The following is a 21,207-nucleotide window of genomic DNA, read 5'->3' as shown; positions in this document are numbered from 1 at the left end:
GGTTGTTTTTTTTTAATTTTATCTTTTTTTAAAAATAAAAAATGGAACAGATGAATTTAAGAAACTAGAAGTTGTTGAATGGCTCTACAGTAAAAGCATTATAAAGTGAGAAGGAAAATTTAGAAAACGTTTTGAATAATATTAATGTTAATCCTTTTTACGATTATATTAATCTTAATAGTTTTTTTCTGTTTTTCATATTCTTTTATTTTTACATTTCATTATTACCTGAGTAAAAACGTTCTACATGCAACAGCACGGTAGTCAAAAGATAACTTTTGTCCTAATTTTCCCTTTTTACGCACAAGACACCTATTGTATATGTTATTTTTATTAAAAAAATTATTCTAAAAAAAAATATAAACACATTTTTAACAAATGTAATTCTACAACTTACATATAGAAGGTTCAAATGGTAAAAAAAAAAGAAAAGAAAAAGAACTTTTCACAGACACTTGGATGTAACATGTGAGATTATAACAAAAACAAAGAAATTTTAAAATAAATTAGGAAGTTATATTTTTTATATGTCTTATTTTTCAGGTGAAATAAATAAATATATTACATGCATATCTGTGTGTATTTTTTCCTCTACTTTAGCACACATGTTATGAAAATGTGAGGTCAATGTTAATGAAAACGAGGAAGATGCGCAACATTGCCAGACTTGCGAAATATGCATGATTCTATATTTATGTCACACAGAGAAAAGTATTCACTTCTACATTTGACTATTTTTTTTAAATTTTATGCATATTCATTAACTTGCCTCATATAGTTTAACAATAAGAAGGTTTTAGTATGAATTGTTAATAAGCACCTTTCTTTCGAAGTATTTACTAGCAAAAAGTGGTTTGGAAATAGAAATTTGTGTACATACATATACATTTCAAGATACATTTATGAATATATTTTCAATTGTATTTAGTATATTGTCGTATTCTTTTTATTGAACTTCTACATAGTGAGATACCAATATTTTTATAATTCGTTTTAGAGTGTATGGTTCATTAATAAAAACAGAAAAAAAAAAAAAAAATAGCATAAAGCACAAGCTTAATAGCTAAAAACATAAAACAAAAAGCTATAACGCTTTATAAAGTTATATAAAAATACAAAAAAAAAAAAAAAGGAACAGCATAAAATATAAACTTAAAGCTAAAAACATAAAACAAAAAACTATAACACTCTATAAAGTGATATACAAAAACAAAAAAAAAAATGTTATAAGATAATAAAGGAATGGTTTTCGTGGATCTGATTCTATGAACACACGTTACCTATAGATGCCGCATGTTTTTGTGTTAAAAATACTATTAGGACTTTTAAGGAAATATTAATTGTGCTTGAAAAAAATTGTAAATAGATTTTTTTTTTTTTTTTTTTTTCTTTATATTTGGTGCTTGTACTAAAAGGGGGAGTGAATTGGGTACAACCATATATCACCCACAATATTTGTCTATATTATATTAGCTATGTGAATATATTTGATCTCCTCTAAGTTTTCTCCCCTTGCAGCAAATAAGTACACAGTTGTATTAATATTAGTATATTTGCAAGTACATGAATGTAGTACACACCTATACGACGACAGCACAGACCGCAAGATTTAATCTTCCTCTTGTTCATAGGGGATGTCTTCTTCAATTGGCTTATGGGGGTGCTCTTTATTCCATTCCATCAGTCCGGGACATGCTGAGGCTTCCAATTTTTCATATGACTCTAATGATGCGCCTTCTGGAGGTCCTGCTTGCCACCATTTTATAGTATAGGCTTCTCCTTTCCAAATAACGATGGATCCATTTTGATAATCAGTGTTAAAGTAATGAGCTGCTTTTCCGTTACATGCTTTTTCGTAACATATTTTGACCAAGTCCCATTCGTATCTATCAACACCAGGAGCGCGAGTTGAATATGACCTAGTTTTCCATATGGCACCATTATGCTTATAGTATACTCCTGCTTTGGGGATAACGAGTCCAGAGACATATTCATCTATACTGTTACAGTCATCTGGATTATGAGTTATGACTATATCCTTGGGTTGTTGGACTTGCGGGTTTAAATGTTTCCAAACATTTGTAACAAATGCATCTATATCATATGACCCTCCTGGCAATTGTTCTTTCATAAACAGATGCCATATTCCTACTCCATCAGCCCTATTGTGTTTGTGATTTTCATCATGAATCGTTTTCGATACTAATTCTAATAATGCTTTGTCATCTGGACTAAATCCACCTCTATTGTGCTCTAATGAAAATCCTAACAATACAGTGATATTATATTTTAATCCAAAATATAGATGGGATAAATACATATCTACCATTATGCTTGGGTTTGTTGTTTCTAAATTGTATGTCTGAATAAATACAAGATCAATTTTTTCCTTTGCTGTATTAAAAATATTGACAAATGTTCCTGTAGACAACATGGTTGATGCTTTATATAATTCTTCGTTTTTACCCATTTGTTGAGATAGAAAGTTAGTGTTATATGGTGAATCATTGTCTTTACAAAATGTTTCATTTACTGATACACACGATAATGCCGCATTAGATGATCCAGATATGGAAATTACTTTTTCTTCCGGGATGCTACTTCTTATTACGTTAATTAATTTAATATAGTAATTTGAGAAATCTAGTTCGTTTAAATTGTTAAAGCTGCCATGTGGTTCCCAATCAATATCTACACCATCTAAATCAAAATCTTTTACAAGCTTAACTATCTGTTCTACATAATCAATATCTTTTGTTATATCTATCATATATGTTTCTCCTCCTAATGATAGAATTAAGATAATGTCTGGGCGAGCTTTCCTTATACGTCTGATTTCGTTTAACATCACACCATAAGTTTCATATTCTAATCCATGTTTCTTTAACAAAAATTTCTGTTTTCCGTTGAATGGTCTAGATACATCATAAAACATATTTATACGAGCAAAAGCAATGTAAAGTATTGATACCATTGGGTTAGAATCAGTCATCTGCTTTCCTCTATCACCTTGACTATTCCATGAGCCATAATATCCTGCAATTATACCTTGTTTTCTTTTTTTATATTCCTCTAAGATTACTCTTGGAGGTTTTCTATCATGGTTATCAACTGCTCCACTTTCTCCTTCCGTTTGGCTTCCATTCCCATTGTCATTTCCACCCCCGTTACCGCTTCCATCCTCCGTTTCGTTTCCATTTCCACTGCCGTTTTCACCCTCAGTTTCGTTTCCTCCCTCAGTTTCGTTTCCTCCCCCAGTGCCACTTCCTCCATCAGTGCCATCATTGTCTATATACCTACATTCACAAATGAATTTTTTTGAATGATCCGTGTAGGATCCAGAGTAGGCTGAATGACTGTGTGATTTTATTAATTGTACATTACTTTTTCCATCCAAAGATACATTTAGTAGGTGATTGCCTCCTCTGTTATTGCTACCCTTAAGGCTTAGGGAGTGGACACAGTACAGCATCAAAGTGATTACTAAAAAAAGGGACTTAAAAGAATTCATTTTTTTCAAAGTGTAATATATGTAAATGAAAATGTTACGTAAATAGAAGAATTAAAGAGGAAGATGGAAAAAAAAGATTAAAAAAATGTAAAGACAAAAAAAAAAGAGGAAAAGTTGAGAATGCTGAAAAAAACAAAAAAATGTGGAAAAAATAGGAATCGTTAAAGAACAAAAATGTTGAAAAAATAAAAAATATGTAAGGACAAAAAAGAAAAATTAAGAACTTAGAATAAAAAGAAGTTAACAAAAATAAAAAACAATTAGATTAAAATAAAGTAAATAAATTCATAAAAATTAAATTAAAAGAAAAATGTAAAAATAGCAACTTTTAAATATTCACTAATTTATCTAGCTACAATAACAAGAACAAATTTTTTACAACTAAAAAAAGTTATATTTAAAAAAAAAAAGTAGCTATATTAACATAGTAGTCCGTACCAGTTACACATGGTGAAAAAAGGATAGACATGTATTAAAAAAAAAAAAAAAAAAAAAAAACGCATGGGAATAGCGTATAGCTACATATGGAAAAAAAAGGCTAGACGTATATTAAAAAAAAAAAAAAAAAAAAACATGGGAATAGCGTACAGCTACATATGGAAAAAAAAGGCTAGACGTATATTAAAAAAAAAAAAAAAAAATACATAACAGCCATGTACAGCTACATGATGAAAAAAAAGCTAGACTCACATTCAAAAAAAAAAAAAAATTTATGTGAGAGATAGCTAATTATTAATAATGGTGAGAATACACTGCATATAGATAGAGCTTTAATTTTTTATAAAAACCTAAAACGATATTAAGAGTAAAGAGGATTTACCTAGCTGTAAAATAAGTTGATACATGACATAGCAAGTAATCATTTCCAATTTAAATATATTGTAGTATGGTGTTAGATGTTCATTATGCCATTAAATTCTTTGTATGTATAAGTGTGTCTTAACGCCTATAGAGTTAGGAATTATATGTAACAAGTCAAATTAGTGTATTTTTCTATAATAATATAATCATGTAATTTTATTTTTTTTTTAGAAAAGTATACAATTAACTGTGCAACTCTGTGTTTTCTCATCTGTGCACATGTTCCATTCAGAAAGATACAAGCATGATGACAACAAATGTGCGCAAAAAAAATAGTGTGCATGTAGATTAAAATTATGCATGCATATTAAAAAACTGAAAAAATTAAAATTCATTAATAAAATACCTGATTAGAGTAAATAATATATTTAGTAGTGAAATTTATCATTCAAAATACTCAAATGTTGTTTATCTGCCAAAATTAAACATGCAGCAAAAGTAATCTAAAAATAACTATTTTATTATTTTCACTTTTAACAATGATTACAATGCACGGAGTAATATAAAGCTTCATTTGTTTTGTTTTTTTTTTACATTATTTACGATTGACAACAAAGAATTGTGCATCGTTATAATATGAAATGAGTGAAGCATTAAGTAATATTCTTTGTCATGTAAAAAATAAAAAGAACACATTTCGAGGAATAGCAGATGTGAAGAAAAGAGTATTTGTTATTTTTTGTTTTTAGGTGAGATTAGACTGTTACATTGATTAGCAAAAATGATGATAATGTATATTCAATTGATATTTAATTTGTGTAAAAAAAAAAAAAAAATTCTAAACATCCCTCAATTTGGTTTGTTTAAAAATGAGAATATTTCCTAAATCATTTTGAAAAAATAAAATTGATAGACTACTTTTCATCAGTGGTGCAAACTTAAAGCTTTTATTTTTGATAAAAATATGAACATCTCCCTACATAAAACCTTTATTTTTTTTTTTTCTATATATAATAAAATAAGTTATAAGACATGAGACAGTGTAAGCTATATGATATATATATGTAGTTTTATAATTTAACATGGTGAATTTCATTTGATGCCATTATTATTAGGAAGAAAGCTTTTGAAAGGCGTCAGAGGGACAAATTCTTTTAGCTTTATAAGGTTATGGATATGAAAAAAAAAAAAAAAAGCATATATTTAATAATTTTAAAAGGCTTAGAATTGTAAAAAAAGATTAAAATCATTAGTAATTTTTACAGAGTTGCTTGTCTTCTATTTTATATTACTATTTTAATATTTTTTAATGTATTTGTGTATTTTTTACATTATAAAAAATTGAATATGGGGGAGGAAGAATCTTTGTTGCTTATATATTCATCGAAAATTAAAAACCTTACATAAATGGTTATTTCGAAAAAAACAATTTTGTAACAACAAAAACTGTAGCAGCATGTGCCGAGGGGGTAGTTGGAATAGACAAGGAATTTTGTTTTTGTTGCTGTTATTACCATAAAAATGTGGTAATGCATAAATGTATTTCATTTGATAAAAAATGTGTTTTAAGGGAACACGGAAAATATGAATCAAATGATTCTCAAATGAACAAAATCACAAAACCAGACTAATCTTGCAAATAAGACAAATGAGAAAAACGAACAAAATGAAAAAAAAAGATTTGATCATCAATAGGACATAAAAAATATATATAATTTTTAAAGGCACATTTTTTTGTAACATAAATATATATTAATTAATTTATGAAAAATAAAAATATTAAAAATGTCTTATGTATTGGAGGGGGGAGGGTTAGGATTAATGTATTTTTTTTGGATTTACAATAGTAAACTTTACAATAATTCCTGTTTTATCATGAATAAAAGGTATTTAGAAGGTGTGCACTAAATGTAAACAAAATTAGGAAAATAAAGGTTTACATGTATATTTACATATTGGTGGGTCGCTAAATACATTTAAAGCGGCTATTAAATATTTACACATAAAAGAGCTATTTTAACTTAAAAATACAATGCAACAAGAACAATAAATAAACTAGTAAATGGATGAATAAAGTCATGAATAAAGTGTAAAAGGTGATTCTCACAAAATTATATATCCCACACTTATCAGTATAAATCCCTGATAAACAAAATAGTACTACATTATTATTATTATATATGTTGAACATTTTATATGGTTATTGTTTTTTACATTTTAATAGAACTTGTGATTAAATAGAATTATACATTCTATATCATTTACAAAATATTTCCCCCCATCTTGTCTTTAAAATCTAAAGTTAGGGAAAGCAAAAAAAAGAAGCAGGATTTGTGCACTATCTCCGGTGTCCACGAAAAAATATTCATGTCAAATTTTCAAACAGGGTATTATAATGGACATTACGTCTAATCTTTATAAAAATATATATAAATGTAAATGTCTTTTAAATTTCTAAACATATAGGACAAAAAGGAAAAGGCCAATTTAAAATTTACTTTCTAGGAAAATGTATTTATATATACATTTTACTTATTTTGACATAAATAAGTATAAAAAAGAGAATTTTATAATATATACGAAACACTGTTTTTTGAAAATAAAACTTTTGAGTTTTACAAATTTTGAGTTCTTTAAAAAATGGCAAACAAAAAGGAAACAAATTAGTTCAATTGAATGTTTTTATGCAAACTGTATTTAATTTGTAAAAAAGATAAACAATTTCCGTCGAGTATGAGGATTATCACGAAAATTTTCATAGAAAATTTACAAAAAGTTATTACCCCTTTTTTAGATTATAAATAGAAAATGTTAAAATGATACTAAACAACTGCTAATTTTTATAGGACAAAAAAATAAATAGAGAAAACATATTCTTTTTTAAATAGAACAGATTATAAAATAAATATTTAAAAAAATAAAAATGATCCATTTTGTAGTTTTGGATAGTTTCCAAACATATTTAGTTTATTTTTTTATGCAATGTTGCTATTGTTTTATCGATGAAGGAATTTTACAATTTGTTAATTAGAAAAAATAATTTTATTTTATTTTTTCTAAAGAAAATTCCTGAACTGGATAAAAAAAAAGTTAAAAAAAAAAACGAGGTAATAACAATTATTTTAAAGTTTTATTTAAAATAACAGGATTTTATCCCCCCCTATTACATTATCCTAATGTATATATACATATACAATATTACCACGGTTCATTTTATAATGTATATTTTACCTCAAACATGTATGCACTTGGAAGGAAGAAAATGTTATGTGCATGCGTAAATGGATTTATTTACTGAAATTTTTAATTATATTTTTTACTGTAAAAATATTAAATGAAAACGCTCCAGAATTTCTACAATGCTTGCAGATACCATTATATTTAAATTTATGTGGTAAATTAAAAACTTATTTTATAAATTTATTTTGAAATCATAGCAAACAGAAAATTTTAAATGTATATTTATACTAAATTAGGATATTTTAATTTTTTCCAGAAAAATTATTCCTCATTTTTTTTTCTTGATATATAAAACATTTGCACCTTTAAGTATATACTAGAAATTGTATTTAAAAAAAAAAAAAATATATATATATGTAAATAATTATTACATAGAGTGATTTTATAAACATATAAATGAAGACATGAAAAGGAGAGTTAACAGAAATTAACAGATTTTTCATATCTATTACTTTCTAACGTACATATAAAATAGGTATAGCTATTTTTATTTTGTTTTGTTTTTATATATACGTTATTTGCATATTTATGTACATTTCACTGCTGAAGTTATTGAAAGGAAAAAAATAAAGGAGGAATTTTTTAAAAGTTCTCTTTTTCGTGTTTCAATTTTTAACTTTTATATTATTCACAATTATATTGGTTAATTTCTGCTGTTATGTTATTGTGTCGTCATTATATAAATGTCATATTTTCTGAACCTTTTAAAATTTAGGAATATTTTTTTCATTTCAAGACTGTTTTAAATTACGAGCACAAGAAAATATAATCATAAAAAATAAAAATGGTTTTGAGTATGTTTAAATTAACGGGTAGCTCCAATACCCCAGCACCGAACAATGATGCAAATATAATAAGGTCTGCTCTTGGAGCGTATAGTCAACATAGTAGAGATACCTGGTTTTTTACGGATCCCCGATTTTTGCAAGGTGTCTTTGTTGGTATCCTAATGTTTTATATAATGCTATACTATACTCGTAGATACAAGAATAAGGTAAGTTATTGTATTCACATAACACACACTTTTTAAAAACAGCTAATGTTTTGTAAGATTGATCATTGAGAGGGTTTCCTTTGGACTGTCCACTTGGCATCTACTTAGGCAGTTTTTGGTTCATAATATCATCCCACTTTTCCTGCTTTACATATTACAGGTAAATACTGTAGGAAGTAATGACTCTTTTGCATATGTCACCACACCAAATCAAATGCCATATCGTGAAACTTATGAAGGGCAAATGCAACGTTAGGAAAAAAAATGGAAGACATAAAATATTATAAAAGAGAAAAAACATATCGGTAATATATATAGTTGTTTGATGATTAAATAACTAAAGGGGAATATACAACTTGTATTTTAGACGTACCTCTATTGTAACCCTTTGCCTGAAGAGCAGTATTAGAAGTTTTTATGCGTGCCCCTACCCATGTATATGTATATGTTATACATTATATACCCTTGTCTTATTATCCATTCATATAAATTTTTGAAACGTGAGAAGTATTATATGTATATTTTTACTTACATAGGAATATGTAACATATAATAAAACCCTGTTTCGTAAGGGTGTTGTCTTTTTAATGCATAGGAACCCCCTGTATTTTAGTTAAAATTTATGTTATGAATTAATTTATTATAATGTTATACTTTTTTTAAAATAAAAAAATTAATATTTTTCTTTTTTTTTTCGATGAAAATGTTACATCATGTATATCACATTTTAAAGAATTTTTTGTTTTTTTTTTCTTTATTAGCTAAACCAAAAAAAAAAAAAAAAAAAAAAAAAGAATCATACGTATTTTTTACATACATTACAATATTGTTTGTGTTAAACTTTATATTGATATCTCGAAGATAAATGAATCAGAGCATAAAATGTTAAAATAAAATTTTATTATAACTAAATTTGTACTTTTGTACGAAGTAAAGCTTAATTATACACACATAAGTGTATATATATATATATACTTGAATAGCCCTTATTCAGAAAGTAGAATGAAAAAAAATTTCTATTAATATAATACGAAAAATTGAAAGGGTATTCGTCAACTATACATTACTTTTTCTAAACGTACAAATTAGTTGTCCTTTTTACTTGATAAAAAAGAATGAAAAAAAAAATTTTCTTTTGAGATTGTCACCATTATGCACATGTTGAAATTATTGTATATCAGGTGGTGAACAACTTTTTTTTTTGTATCCTTGCTGAATAATTAATGTTTATTTCACAAAAAATATATTGTAATTATATATAGTTCTGAACATTTACTACATTCAAGTGAAAGTACTTCTACTAAATGTTAGTATGTGCTACACCACTACCCTATATATATGCAACACTTGTTTGTACACTAAGTTTGTTCTTAGCACGTTTCCTTTCTTTTATTCAGGCCAATATTAAACTTCCTGTTATAATGTTATATTGCAATATATTTGTGTGAGCGAACTGTTCCAGCGTTTGATCATTTGTTTTGCTAATTTTGTGTCTATAAGACATATAATAGAATATCAAACTTTGTTTTTTTATTCGCTCATTACGCTTTATTGGTCTAATGAAATGACGTTGTAAAATGTCTTCTTACTAACGTTTTTAACTTAGAGACAATGATTATATATCCATGTTTTATTAAAAAAAAAGGCATTAAAGAATTGTTTTGAAGAAAAATAACATGAAAAAAAAAAAAAATTTATTCCTCGTGTAATGTTAAAACATAATGTTTAGAAACAAAATTTAAAAATGTAGAAATATAAAATTATCGATTTCTTATTTCTTCTTGTATTTATTATTTTATGTTGTGCTTTTTCAAGATTGGGAATGAGTTTTATACCATGGCATATAATTTACACTAATATTAAATTAACTCTTTCGTTATTTTTTCGAAGAAGTAAAAAGAAAAAAAAAAAAGGAACTGGATACAACAATTAATATAGTTTCTTATGTTTGCCATTATTGAGGCTATTGTGCCATACATTATAATTTTGGAAAATAAAAAAACATTAGTTTTGTGAGATTTTACACTTTGGTTACTCTTTTAGCAGGCATAATGTATGATTTATATATAATGTTAACAATAGAAAGAATTAAACACATCAAATGAAAAAAGCAAAAGAACATTTAAATAATGGAGAAATTTTATAATATGACCATGGTGAGACATAAAATGGTAATTCTTATTTATCTATTCTTATAAGAATTTATAACATTTTGGAGAGGTAAGAACAAACGGAACATGCATTTATACTACGAAATGTGAGCACACATTTAAAAAAAAATGTAAAAGATAGTAAAGAAAAACTTAATAGAAACACTTGAACGTCATAGATGTAGAGAATAGTTGTATCAATCTAATGTGATTACTAAAAAAAACTTTCTCGTATATGTGGAAGAAATAGAGAACAATGAAATTATAAGCTGGCTTTTTGCTGGATAAAATTTAGTTACTTAGATGGCACTGTTGTAACAAAAAAATATGCTAATGCCTGATATATCATTTTGGTGGGGGCATAAATTTTTTTACCTCAAAAGTAAGTTTTTTTTTCTCTTTATATTCCCACGTAGCATAAGCAAAAAATAAATCGAACAAGGAAACCAAATCACTTGTATAGGTGCAAATTTTTTTTATGTTTTTTTAGATATTTTGATTTTTAAAAAAGACACTCGGAGAGTTTTAGTTGTTGTGGCCAAAAGTAATATACATGGTACAAAATTGGTAAATTTAATAACAAAATTTCATTTGAAAGTTTTTCTTATTGACTCATTACATCACTGAGAAATTATTATCACTTTAAAATATAAAATATACTACATAAAAATAATTATTTCTTTGGGGAATATAGAAAGGCACAATGTTCATAAATCACTTCGTGCAGACATGTCATTTTCTAAAACATAGGAATATTTATTTGAAGAAACAATAATTTATATAAATATTAATGTACACATAAATATGCATATACATATATATATGTATACAATATTTACTTAATTACATGGCAATGTAAATTTTAATTAAAAAGGAATGGGGGGGGGAGGAGGAAATAATACATATATATATATATATATATATATATATATATATATATATATATATATATATAAATATAAGTACAAAACATATTACTATTAGGTAAAAAAGGTATATGATTATATATGTTACACTGTACAAAAAAATATACATATTAAATACGTGTTAAATGATGGAAAAAAAATTCACAATGGATGGAACGGTGTGGGAGTTAATTATGTATACAAATATATATATATAAATAAAATAATACAATGTAGATATACATATGTGAAATGTAAAGAACCTCAAAATAAATTGCTGTAACGCTTTTCTGTGTTCGTTTTTTTGGATATGTTTCATTTCATACCATTTTATTTATTTATTCATTCATTTGTTTATTTATTGTTATCATTTTTTTTTTTTTAACGATTAGGACACCATAACATACAGCTATTTCATAATGTATCAAATTGTTCATCTATTGTCGTCCATCGTTTTGCATTTTTTATTAATCTTAAATGGGTTTATGCTATATATCTATTTGTAGCTTACATCATTTTACCATCCTTCATATGTGATTGATATCTTACAATTCTTAATAATAAGTCTTTGTAATAATCACATTTGTTGTATGACATGTAATCCCATGCTTTTAAACTGACTAATATGGCAGCAACATAAATAAACATATTTATTAAAAATTGCATTACATTCCTGTTGCTTATTCCAAGTTGATTTAGTATGTTTAATCGTTGGTCTTGGTTTCCAGTAAGATTTATCATGGTTGGATTGGCGGATGCTCCATAAGCTTGTCTCTGCTCTTCTGACTCTTCATATTGACGTGCATATGGAGAAGTTGGGTCAGGTTTATCAAAATTCTTTTTTGGATACATTTTCGGTTACTGTATTATTAAAAATAAAAAAAAAATTTACTAATAACTCGTTTTATATTTAAATTTTATATTTTTATTCTGAATAGTATATTCAGTAGAATGACTGATGATTCTTTTATCACTATTTCTTTTACGCTATCTTGAATGCTGGGGATAAGCACAAGAGGAGAAAAAGGGTAATGGAAACATGTATACTTTATATTCATATGTACATAATATAAGTGGTACTCTCTATATAACATGTAAAAATGTTATACCTGGTTTTAAAAGTACTTTTATATGTATGACACGTACATGCTAATGGAATGAACCCAAAATAAATTTTACAAAAACATATTCCGTTCATGCATTTGCTCTCTTTTTCATAAAGGCAAAAGTGGGCATAAATGAATACAAGGAACGCGATATGTGATGGTTATGAGTATATATGCACAAATAATATATATTGTATATGACAAAAATATTGTCATACCTTTTCGAAAGGAATACGAATAAACCAATTGTCTGGTCTTTATAAAATTCTGAGTATCTCTTAACTGTAAAATGGATGTCACAATATAGTTATATGTAAGTTAATATTAGACATTTATTATGTAAATATGTTTTCAAAGAATAATTGCATTAATAAATCGGCATTACAGCTAAAAGTTCTTTTTTTTTTTTTCTTTTTTTTAATTACTTCGGTAATGAGATTTATATTTTAATAACAAAAGTTCTAAAAAATTTATAGTAAACTTGAGATATAAATTTATCAAAAATTAAAATTCGCGCATAGAGTGTTTTACTGTATAGAATACTTTAAAGAATAATTTAATATTTCAAGAAATTAAAAATTTATTTTTGTTCTAATAAATTTACATAATATAAAATTTTGTAAAAATAAAAAAAAAAAATAAAATAAAAAAAAAGTGCGTAAATTTTTTACTATTTCAATTTTTTTTAGAAAAATTAAAAAAATATATTTATTTCTTTTTCTGAATAAGTGTATTTTAAAATTGCAATAATGATGTTTTCCTCATATTAGAATAGTTAAAAAAAAAAAAAAAAAATAGGAATAAAATACACCAATATCAATAAAAAAAAAAAATTATAATTTAATTTTAGAATTTGAACGTTTCAATATTTAATAAAAGAAGTGCATGGTTTTAATTATCGTAGATTTAAAAACGTTTATAAAAATTGTATCTATGGTAAAATTAAGAATTATCTTTTTTAGTTTTTTCTTTTATAATGAGTATTTTTCTTTGAAAACTTGTTAAATTATAATATCCCAAAAAAAAAAAAAAAACATTTAGAACATTCAGAAAATACAGTTATATAAAATGGACATAATACCTGGAATTTTCTCTATTATATATATATAATATAATATATTTTACATATGTTATTTTTCTTTTTATAGTATAATAAAATTATAGTTCTATGTTAAACAATATAGCATAGAAATTGTTAAACTACTCGTCGATGTGCTGCACTAAATGAAAAGGCACCAAAAATTGGGTCGTGTTCTCATGCATCATTTGGTACATTTAAATATATCATTCATATAATAGGATACCATATATATATGTATTTTTTTTTGGATGATTATATAAAAATTTATTTTTAAAAAAAAATACATGATAAAATATTTTCCTGCTGTTTATTTATCTATAGAAGAAATTTATAATTTACTTTCTATTTTTATTTATTTAAAAGATAGCTTTTTCTCCACTAATAAGTATTATTTTATATGTTTTTTTTTTTTTTTTTAGTTTCGTTTTTTTTGTTAATTTTAATTTATCATTTTTATCTTTTTTCTCAGTGGTAATATTTTAACCTTTCTGTTAGGCATTTTTTCCGTGTTTTTTTTTTTTTTATTACCAAGGTATATTTTTTTGGCCGTATTTTTATTGACATACATGCAGTAGTAAATTATATACTTTTGTTAATGCAATTCATTAAAAAATGTGTCCGTATCAAAAAAAAACATGTAGTACGAAAAAAAATAAATATTTAAAAAATAATGACCCATCGTCATTAAAGTTTTTTAATTGTATTATATATGTGAAGAAAATAGTTATATTTGCTATTGCAAATTTATGCACCTGAAGTATATGAATCATGTTTTACATAAGAAAAAATAAGTAAATAAAATAAAAGCCCAGAGTGTCGAATTTTTAAGAAACAAAAGTATATATATTAACTACATTGATTTTTATTCTGCTATAGTAATATTTTTCACTCATGAGTGGCATTGCAATGTGAAAGCTGTTAAATAATTAGAATAAGAAAAATAAAAAATTGTTATTTGTCTAATTGATATAGCATTCTAAAGAAATGTATTTTTGCAATTATACAAGAGTATAATACATACATAATAATTGGATATTACATGTAGCATCAAACTTTATGATTGCATTCTATTCCTTCCATATGATTATATATAACTTTATGTAATAGTACATTTAAAAAAGGTTCTTTTCGTTTATTCAAATTTAAGTAGTAGCAACTTTGATACCAAAGAATTAAACATTTTGTTAAAAGATTTTTATCCCTTTTTATATAAATATAAATTTATATTATGCATTGAAAAATAATATATTTCTTGAATCATTAAAACCTGATATATTGTATAATAAAATAATGCATTATAAAAAGGACCAAATATAAAATATATTATGTGATGATTTATATTTTGTTAACGATTTTAATTTAAAAATTGCACGTAAGGTAAATTGCAATAAGAAGGAAAAATCCTATAGTTCAATTTACCCCATTTTTTCAGACACCATTGAAACATTGCTTTATTGAGAAGTGCTTACATTTCATATATACGTGGTATGTATATTATTTATGAATATCCATAGGATTCATCATGAAAATAGAGAAACATTAAAATACAGGAAGAAGGTTTATGCTTTGCTTAATTTCATTTCACCTGCATAATAAACTGTGATATTCATGTGTCTTCTTTCATAAATTGCACATATTACAAGTGGAAATTTAGAAGAAAGATGTAAAAATGGAACCGTGGCAAGGTCGGTGGAAAAAAAAAAATATACCTATACATTATGTATTGTCTTCTTTTTTGCTTAATTTCAAGAACTATCTATCGAAATTTTTGTGTACAGGTATTTACTTATCAAATGTTTTTACTATTATTGAGCGGATATTTCATCTTTTTCGTAATAAATTCGTTTTAGCAATTTGAATTTTTTATTTTTTTAAGTTGATATTTTTATAATGAAAATGAAAATGCCATAAAAGATGTGATGCACACTGCATATACCTTTAATTAAACATTTTTATAGTTCTGTGAATGTTAAAAAAAATTATTAATAAAAAAGAAGGGGGCGTACACTTATCTTTGTCCATTTTTTGGCTTCTGTTTGCAAAATATTTTCTTTAGAATTTTTTCTTACTCACCTTTTTAATAATTCACAAATTATTTTAAAGGAAAAAAAGAAAACTACGAAAAAAGCTTAAACGAGGAATAATGAAAAACAAAAAAAAAAGTTGTGTAATAATTAATGTCTTAAAATAACGAGAAACAACCTTTTGTTAAGTTCTTTAGGAGGTTCATAAATTATAAGAAGAATCAAAACTATATCATGATTGTTTATATAATTAAGCATTTTAATTTACTTGTATTCGTTAATATAACATTGTGCAAGCTTTTTCCCTTTCATATTTTAAAAGGGACTATGTAAATTTTTATACCACGTTAAAGTAACAATTTTTTATATGCGAAAATAAATAAATATATAAAAAAAATAAAATAAAATAAATATAATAATAAAATATATATATATATGTATTAAAAGCTGTATGACACAACCCATGAATTATTTTTAATAAATCCGTATCTGAAGCACGGTGTGCATTTTGCTATACTTTATGCTATGGCATTTACAAAGGAAAACAGGTTTCAGAATTCAGCTCTTTCCAAATAATTTTTCATAATTGAGCAAATATAAAATAATAATTTCAAAATGTCTTAGCGGAACATGTTTCATTAAGAAAATAAAATTAACAAATAAAATTAAAATGTATAATCAAACAAAACTAACACGTAATACCCACTGGTGAAATATTTTTGTGAATAATAAAAGGACATCATAGTTATCACGTACAAAGTATTTTTAATTTATCTCACATAAATTTATAAAATTAAATGCATTCATTTAAAAAAAATTCTCACAGAATTGGGGGTTCTTGATGTGCTTTTTATTTTGTATTAAAAAAAAAAAAAAGGAAACAAAACAAAAGCATACATATAAAATGAAACATGGAAACGTGTGTACACATGCTTACATACATGTATTGCTTATACATAAATTAATTGTAGCACATAACAAAAAAACAAACTTTATATAAAGGATGGGAGTCTAATATAATTGTACCTTTCACACATTCATATAAACATAACATACAACTAGTGAATTAGACGTATACATATGAATACAAACCTGGGGCCTTAAAAAATGGGTTTGACCTTGTAAATTTCTTAAAGCGTTCGTTTCATTCCGACCTTTGGGTATAATGTGTCTTTGTATTGACCCCTCTTGCTATATTAATGTTGCCGATTTTGTTTCCGAGTTGAGTTGGAACTAAAAAACTTTTGCATTTATCTTCAGTGTTTTCTAAGAATATCATTGATTTTTTTAAACTATCCTTAAAGAAATTTTTAAAATCATCCATTTTTGTATTTTTATTTTCAACCAGGGCTTTAAAATCATTATTAAAATAAGTTTCTTCAGATTTTGTAATATGCATAAACATCTTATAACATTTTTTCCATCGTCTTTTAAATAAAATTTCATATAAATTATGCTCATCTTTTAATTCTTCATATATATTCCATAGTTCATCTAAAATGTTAACATATTTATTTCTCTGAGACCAACGATATAGCTTCCATACATAAAATACATCTTTCTTATCCGAAAACTCATCTAATGAATCAACCATTTTAATCAATTTTCTATCATTCAAATTCATAGGAATAACAAAATTTTTGGAATAAAAAGGGTATTTATGTACATTCGTTTCTAAGTTTTTTAATATAAACTCTGAATGCAAGGAACGATTACGTAAAGTATCACAATCAATTTTATCTTCAGCTTCTGTATCATTTACGTCAGTATCAACATAATGAACTAGTGGTTTTCTTAAAAAGGGCTCTCTTCGAAAGTTACATACAAATTCGGGTTCAAGGTCTTCTTTCAATAGATCAATAGTTGGTTCTACTGAGGATCCTTTTTCCATATTATTCTGCCCATTTGTTTTCTTCGTTTCCCCCTTTGAATTGTCTAATATTTGACCTTTCATTTTTTCGCTCTTTTTATTCACGCTGCGCTCACCTGTTTTGACGTTCCCTTTTTCATCAATTGCACCACCTTCATTATTTTCGATCGGTTCACTTGAAATTCGTTTATTCGTTTTCTCATACCCTTTTAAATTCATTTCTCTTTCTCTTTTGTCAGAAATTTTTTCTTCCATTTCACTATCTCCTTCTCTGTAATAAAATTCATCATCACGATTTACATTCAGTTTACTTCCTAACTTTTTAACCATATCTTCGTCCATTTTATCAATTCCTTTTTTTTTTCCTTTTCCACCATCCACATCTTCAGGATAAGAGTCAACTACTTTTGTTTCTCCCTGCATGTTATCCATTGTTTCTTCTGTTTCACCATGTTTATATTTGCTTCCCCACGTACTACGCTTCTTTTCTTTTTTTTTACCATCTTTTTTCTCGCTTCCCCACGTACCATGCTTCTTTCCTCCTCCTCCTCCTTCTTCTTCTTCTTCTTCTTCTTCTTCTTCTTCTTCTTCTTCTTCCTCTTCTTCTCCTTCTTCCTCTTCTTCTCCTTCTTCTGATTCGCCATGTTTTTTTTCTTCCGTTTCATCTTTCACTTTTCTGCTTTTTCTTAATCTTCTTTTGTCATATGTTTCTGCTTCAATTTCATCATCTCCCTTTCTACTTCCCTCTCGATTATCAATATTTTCTTCTAATTCATCACCCCCTTTTTTTTTTTCAATTGAGTGATCAAAATCTTCTTCCACTTCTTCATGCATTTTTCTGCGTCTCTCTGTATCATCCATTTGCTCACCCTCATTTATGTCAATTTTTCTACTTTTTTTATTACTAGTAGGTTCTTTTATCTCATCATCTCCGTTTATACTGCCCCTTCTGCTATCTGTCACATTCTTCATTTCACCCGCCCCCTTTTCCTCTTTTTTATCATGTACATCTTCATGAACTTCACCCTCACTTTTTTTTCTTCGGGTTCTGTCACCTCCCTCTACATCAATTTCAAAATTTTCATTTTTACTACGCTTTCGTTCATCTATATCTTCTTCTATTTCAACATCGCATTCCTTATTTCCCCTTATCTCAGACATATGTTTTTCTACATGAACATTTCTTCTTCTTCCTCTTCCATCTCCTCCATCTCCATCTCCTCCTCTTCTTCTTCTATTTCGATCACCCTTCTTTCCTTCACATTGTTCATCCATTTCTTTTCCCATTCTTTTGCCAATTTCTTCGCCAATTTTTTCGCCAATTTCTTCAAATTTTTCGCCAAACTTTTCGCCATTTGCTTCGCCACTTTCTTCAATTTCTTGACCAATTTCCTCGCCATTTTCTTTGCCAATTTCCTCAATTTCTTCGGCAATTTCTCCAATTTCTTCGGCAATTTCTTCAATTTCTTGACCAATTTCTTCGCTAATTTCTTCGGCCATTTCTTCAATTTCTTGATCAACTTCTTTGACAATTTCTTTACCAAATTCTTCTTGTGTTTCCCTATGCACTTTTTTTCGTTTATTTCTCTCATCTTTCCCTTCTTCAGTTTGTCCAAGTCCTCGATTACTCCCACTTGTTTCATCTGTCTTTTTTCCCATTTCAACATGTCCTCTATTACTCCCTTTCCTGCCATGCATATCTTCAATTTGTCCAGGTCTTCTATTACTCCCTTTCCTGCCATGCATATCTTCAATTTGTCCATGTCTTCTATTACTCCCCCCGGTCCCACTAGTGTCATCTTCCATCTCATCATTTCCTTTATTTTGTTCCGTCTCATAATCCACAAGATCACCTTTTTCACCAACTACTTTTATTCGTCCCCGCATCGTACCTAATATTTGATCTACGTCACTATGTTTTAATCCGCCTCCCCACACGTTAGATATTATTTCATCTATTTCTTTACTTACTTTTTTTCTACTCACACTACCATGCTTCTTTTCTTTCGCCTCATTATTTTTTTTCCTGCTTCCCCATATACCATGCTTCTTTCCTTTTTCTTCACGATGCATCTTTTCTATTTCTTTAAGACGCTTCTTTTCTAGTTCTTTAAGATGCTTCTTTTCTTTTTCTTCACGATGCATCTTTTCTTTTTCTTCACGATGCAGCTTTTCCATTTCTTGACGATGCATTTTTTCTATTTCTTTAAGATGCTTCTTTTCTATTTCTTCACGATGCTTCTTTTCTTTTTCTTCAATATGCATCTTTTCTTTTTCTTCACGATGCATCTTTTCCATTTCTTCGCGTTGCATCTTTTCTATTTCTTTAAGATGCTTCTTTTCTAGTTCTTTAAGATGCTTTTTTTCTTTTTCTTCACGATGCATCTTTTCTTTTTCATCACGATGCATCTTTTCCATTTCTTCGCGATGCATTTTTTCTATTTCTTTAAGATGCTTCTTTTCTATTTCTTCACGATGCTTCTTTTCTTTTTCTTTAATATGCATCTTTTCTTTTTCTTCACGATGCATCTTTTCCATTTCTTCGCGTTGCAACTTTTCTATTTCTTTACGATGCTTCTTCTCTAGTTCTTTAAGATGCTTCTTTTCTTTATCTTCACGATGATTCTTTTCTTTTTCTTCACGATGATTCTTTTCTTTTTCTTCACGCTGCTTCTTTTCTATTTCTTTACGATGCTTCTTTTCTTCTACTTTACTAAGCTTTTTTATGTTATCCACTCTCTCATCCATTTCTTCTTCTTCTTCTTCTTCTTCTTCTTCTTCCATTTCGTCACGTCCTTTTATCCTTCTCATTCTATTATCCATTTCTTCTTCCATTTCGTCACGACCTTTTCTCCTTCTCATTCTATCATCCATTTCTTCTTCCATTTCATCACGTCCTTTTCTTCTCCCCCTTCTATTATCCATTTCTTCTTCTTCCATTTCATCACGACCTTTTCTCCTTTTCATTCTATTATCCATTTCTTCTTCCATTTCGTCACGACCTTTTCTCCTTTTCATTCTATTATCCATTTCTTCTTCCATTTCGTCACGACCTTTTCTCCTTCTCATTCTATTATCCATTTCTTCTTCCATTTCGTCACGACCTTTTCTCCTTTTCATTCTATTATCCATTTCTTCTTCCATTTCGTCACGACCTTTTCTCCTTCTCATTCTATTATCCATTTCTTCTTCCATTTCGTCACGTCCTTTTCTTCTCCCCCTTCTATTATCCATTTCTTCTTCCATTTCGTCACGTCCTTTTCTTCTTCTTATTCTGTCATCAATATATTCTTCCATATCGTCATCTAAGTCATCATCTATTTCTTCTTCCCAAACACGATTTTCCTTTTGGTGCACCGTAGTTTGGTGCTCACGTAAGATACGAGCAAATCCATTTCTTATTTGTGACTTGGGTACTATATCGTTGTGTTTATAAGTATGTCTATCCTACAGAAAAATTTAATAAAATTGCAAAAATATTATGGAGGGGTAAAAATAAATTATACAAATGTTTTAAAAAAATAG

The 21,207-nt window shown here is 26.8% G+C and overlaps 4 protein-coding genes across 4 annotated transcripts; 1 reads left to right on the top strand and 3 right to left on the bottom strand.

The window, feature by feature from the left end:
* Positions 1-1,609: 1,609 nt before the first annotated feature.
* PGO_010090 (chitinase) lies at positions 1,610-3,511 on the bottom strand (the record flags this gene model as incomplete). Its single annotated transcript, XM_028685655.1, has 1 exon — positions 1,610-3,511. One exon carries the CDS (start codon positions 3,509-3,511, stop codon positions 1,610-1,612), a length of 1,902 nt encoding a protein of 633 aa, XP_028541456.1.
* A 4,825-nt stretch (positions 3,512-8,336) lies between these two features.
* PGO_010080 (hypothetical protein, conserved) lies at positions 8,337-8,802 on the top strand (the record flags this gene model as incomplete). Its single annotated transcript, XM_028685654.1, has 2 exons — positions 8,337-8,546; positions 8,707-8,802. The coding sequence occupies 2 exons, from the start codon at positions 8,337-8,339 to the stop codon at positions 8,800-8,802; spliced, it is 306 nt and encodes a 101-aa protein (XP_028541455.1).
* Positions 8,803-12,108: 3,306 nt separating this feature from the next.
* Positions 12,109-12,453, bottom strand: PGO_010070 (hypothetical protein, conserved; the record flags this gene model as incomplete). The annotated part of the gene is made up of 1 exon (XM_028685653.1): positions 12,109-12,453. One exon carries the CDS (start codon positions 12,451-12,453, stop codon positions 12,109-12,111), a length of 345 nt encoding a protein of 114 aa, XP_028541454.1.
* A 4,503-nt stretch (positions 12,454-16,956) lies between these two features.
* PGO_010060 (hypothetical protein) lies at positions 16,957-20,979 on the bottom strand (the record flags this gene model as incomplete). The annotated part of the gene is made up of 1 exon (XM_028685652.1): positions 16,957-20,979. One exon carries the CDS (start codon positions 20,977-20,979, stop codon positions 16,957-16,959), a length of 4,023 nt encoding a protein of 1,340 aa, XP_028541453.1.
* Between the last annotated feature and the right edge of the window lie 228 nt (positions 20,980-21,207).

The sequence above is a fragment of the Plasmodium gonderi genome (assembly GCF_002157705.1).
Source record: "Plasmodium gonderi DNA, contig: Chr01, whole genome shotgun sequence".
Taxonomy (NCBI): Eukaryota; Apicomplexa; class Aconoidasida; order Haemosporida; family Plasmodiidae; genus Plasmodium; species Plasmodium gonderi.
The sequence above is the reverse complement of the archived record's forward strand: the minus strand, read 5'-3'. Positions and strand labels throughout refer to the sequence as shown.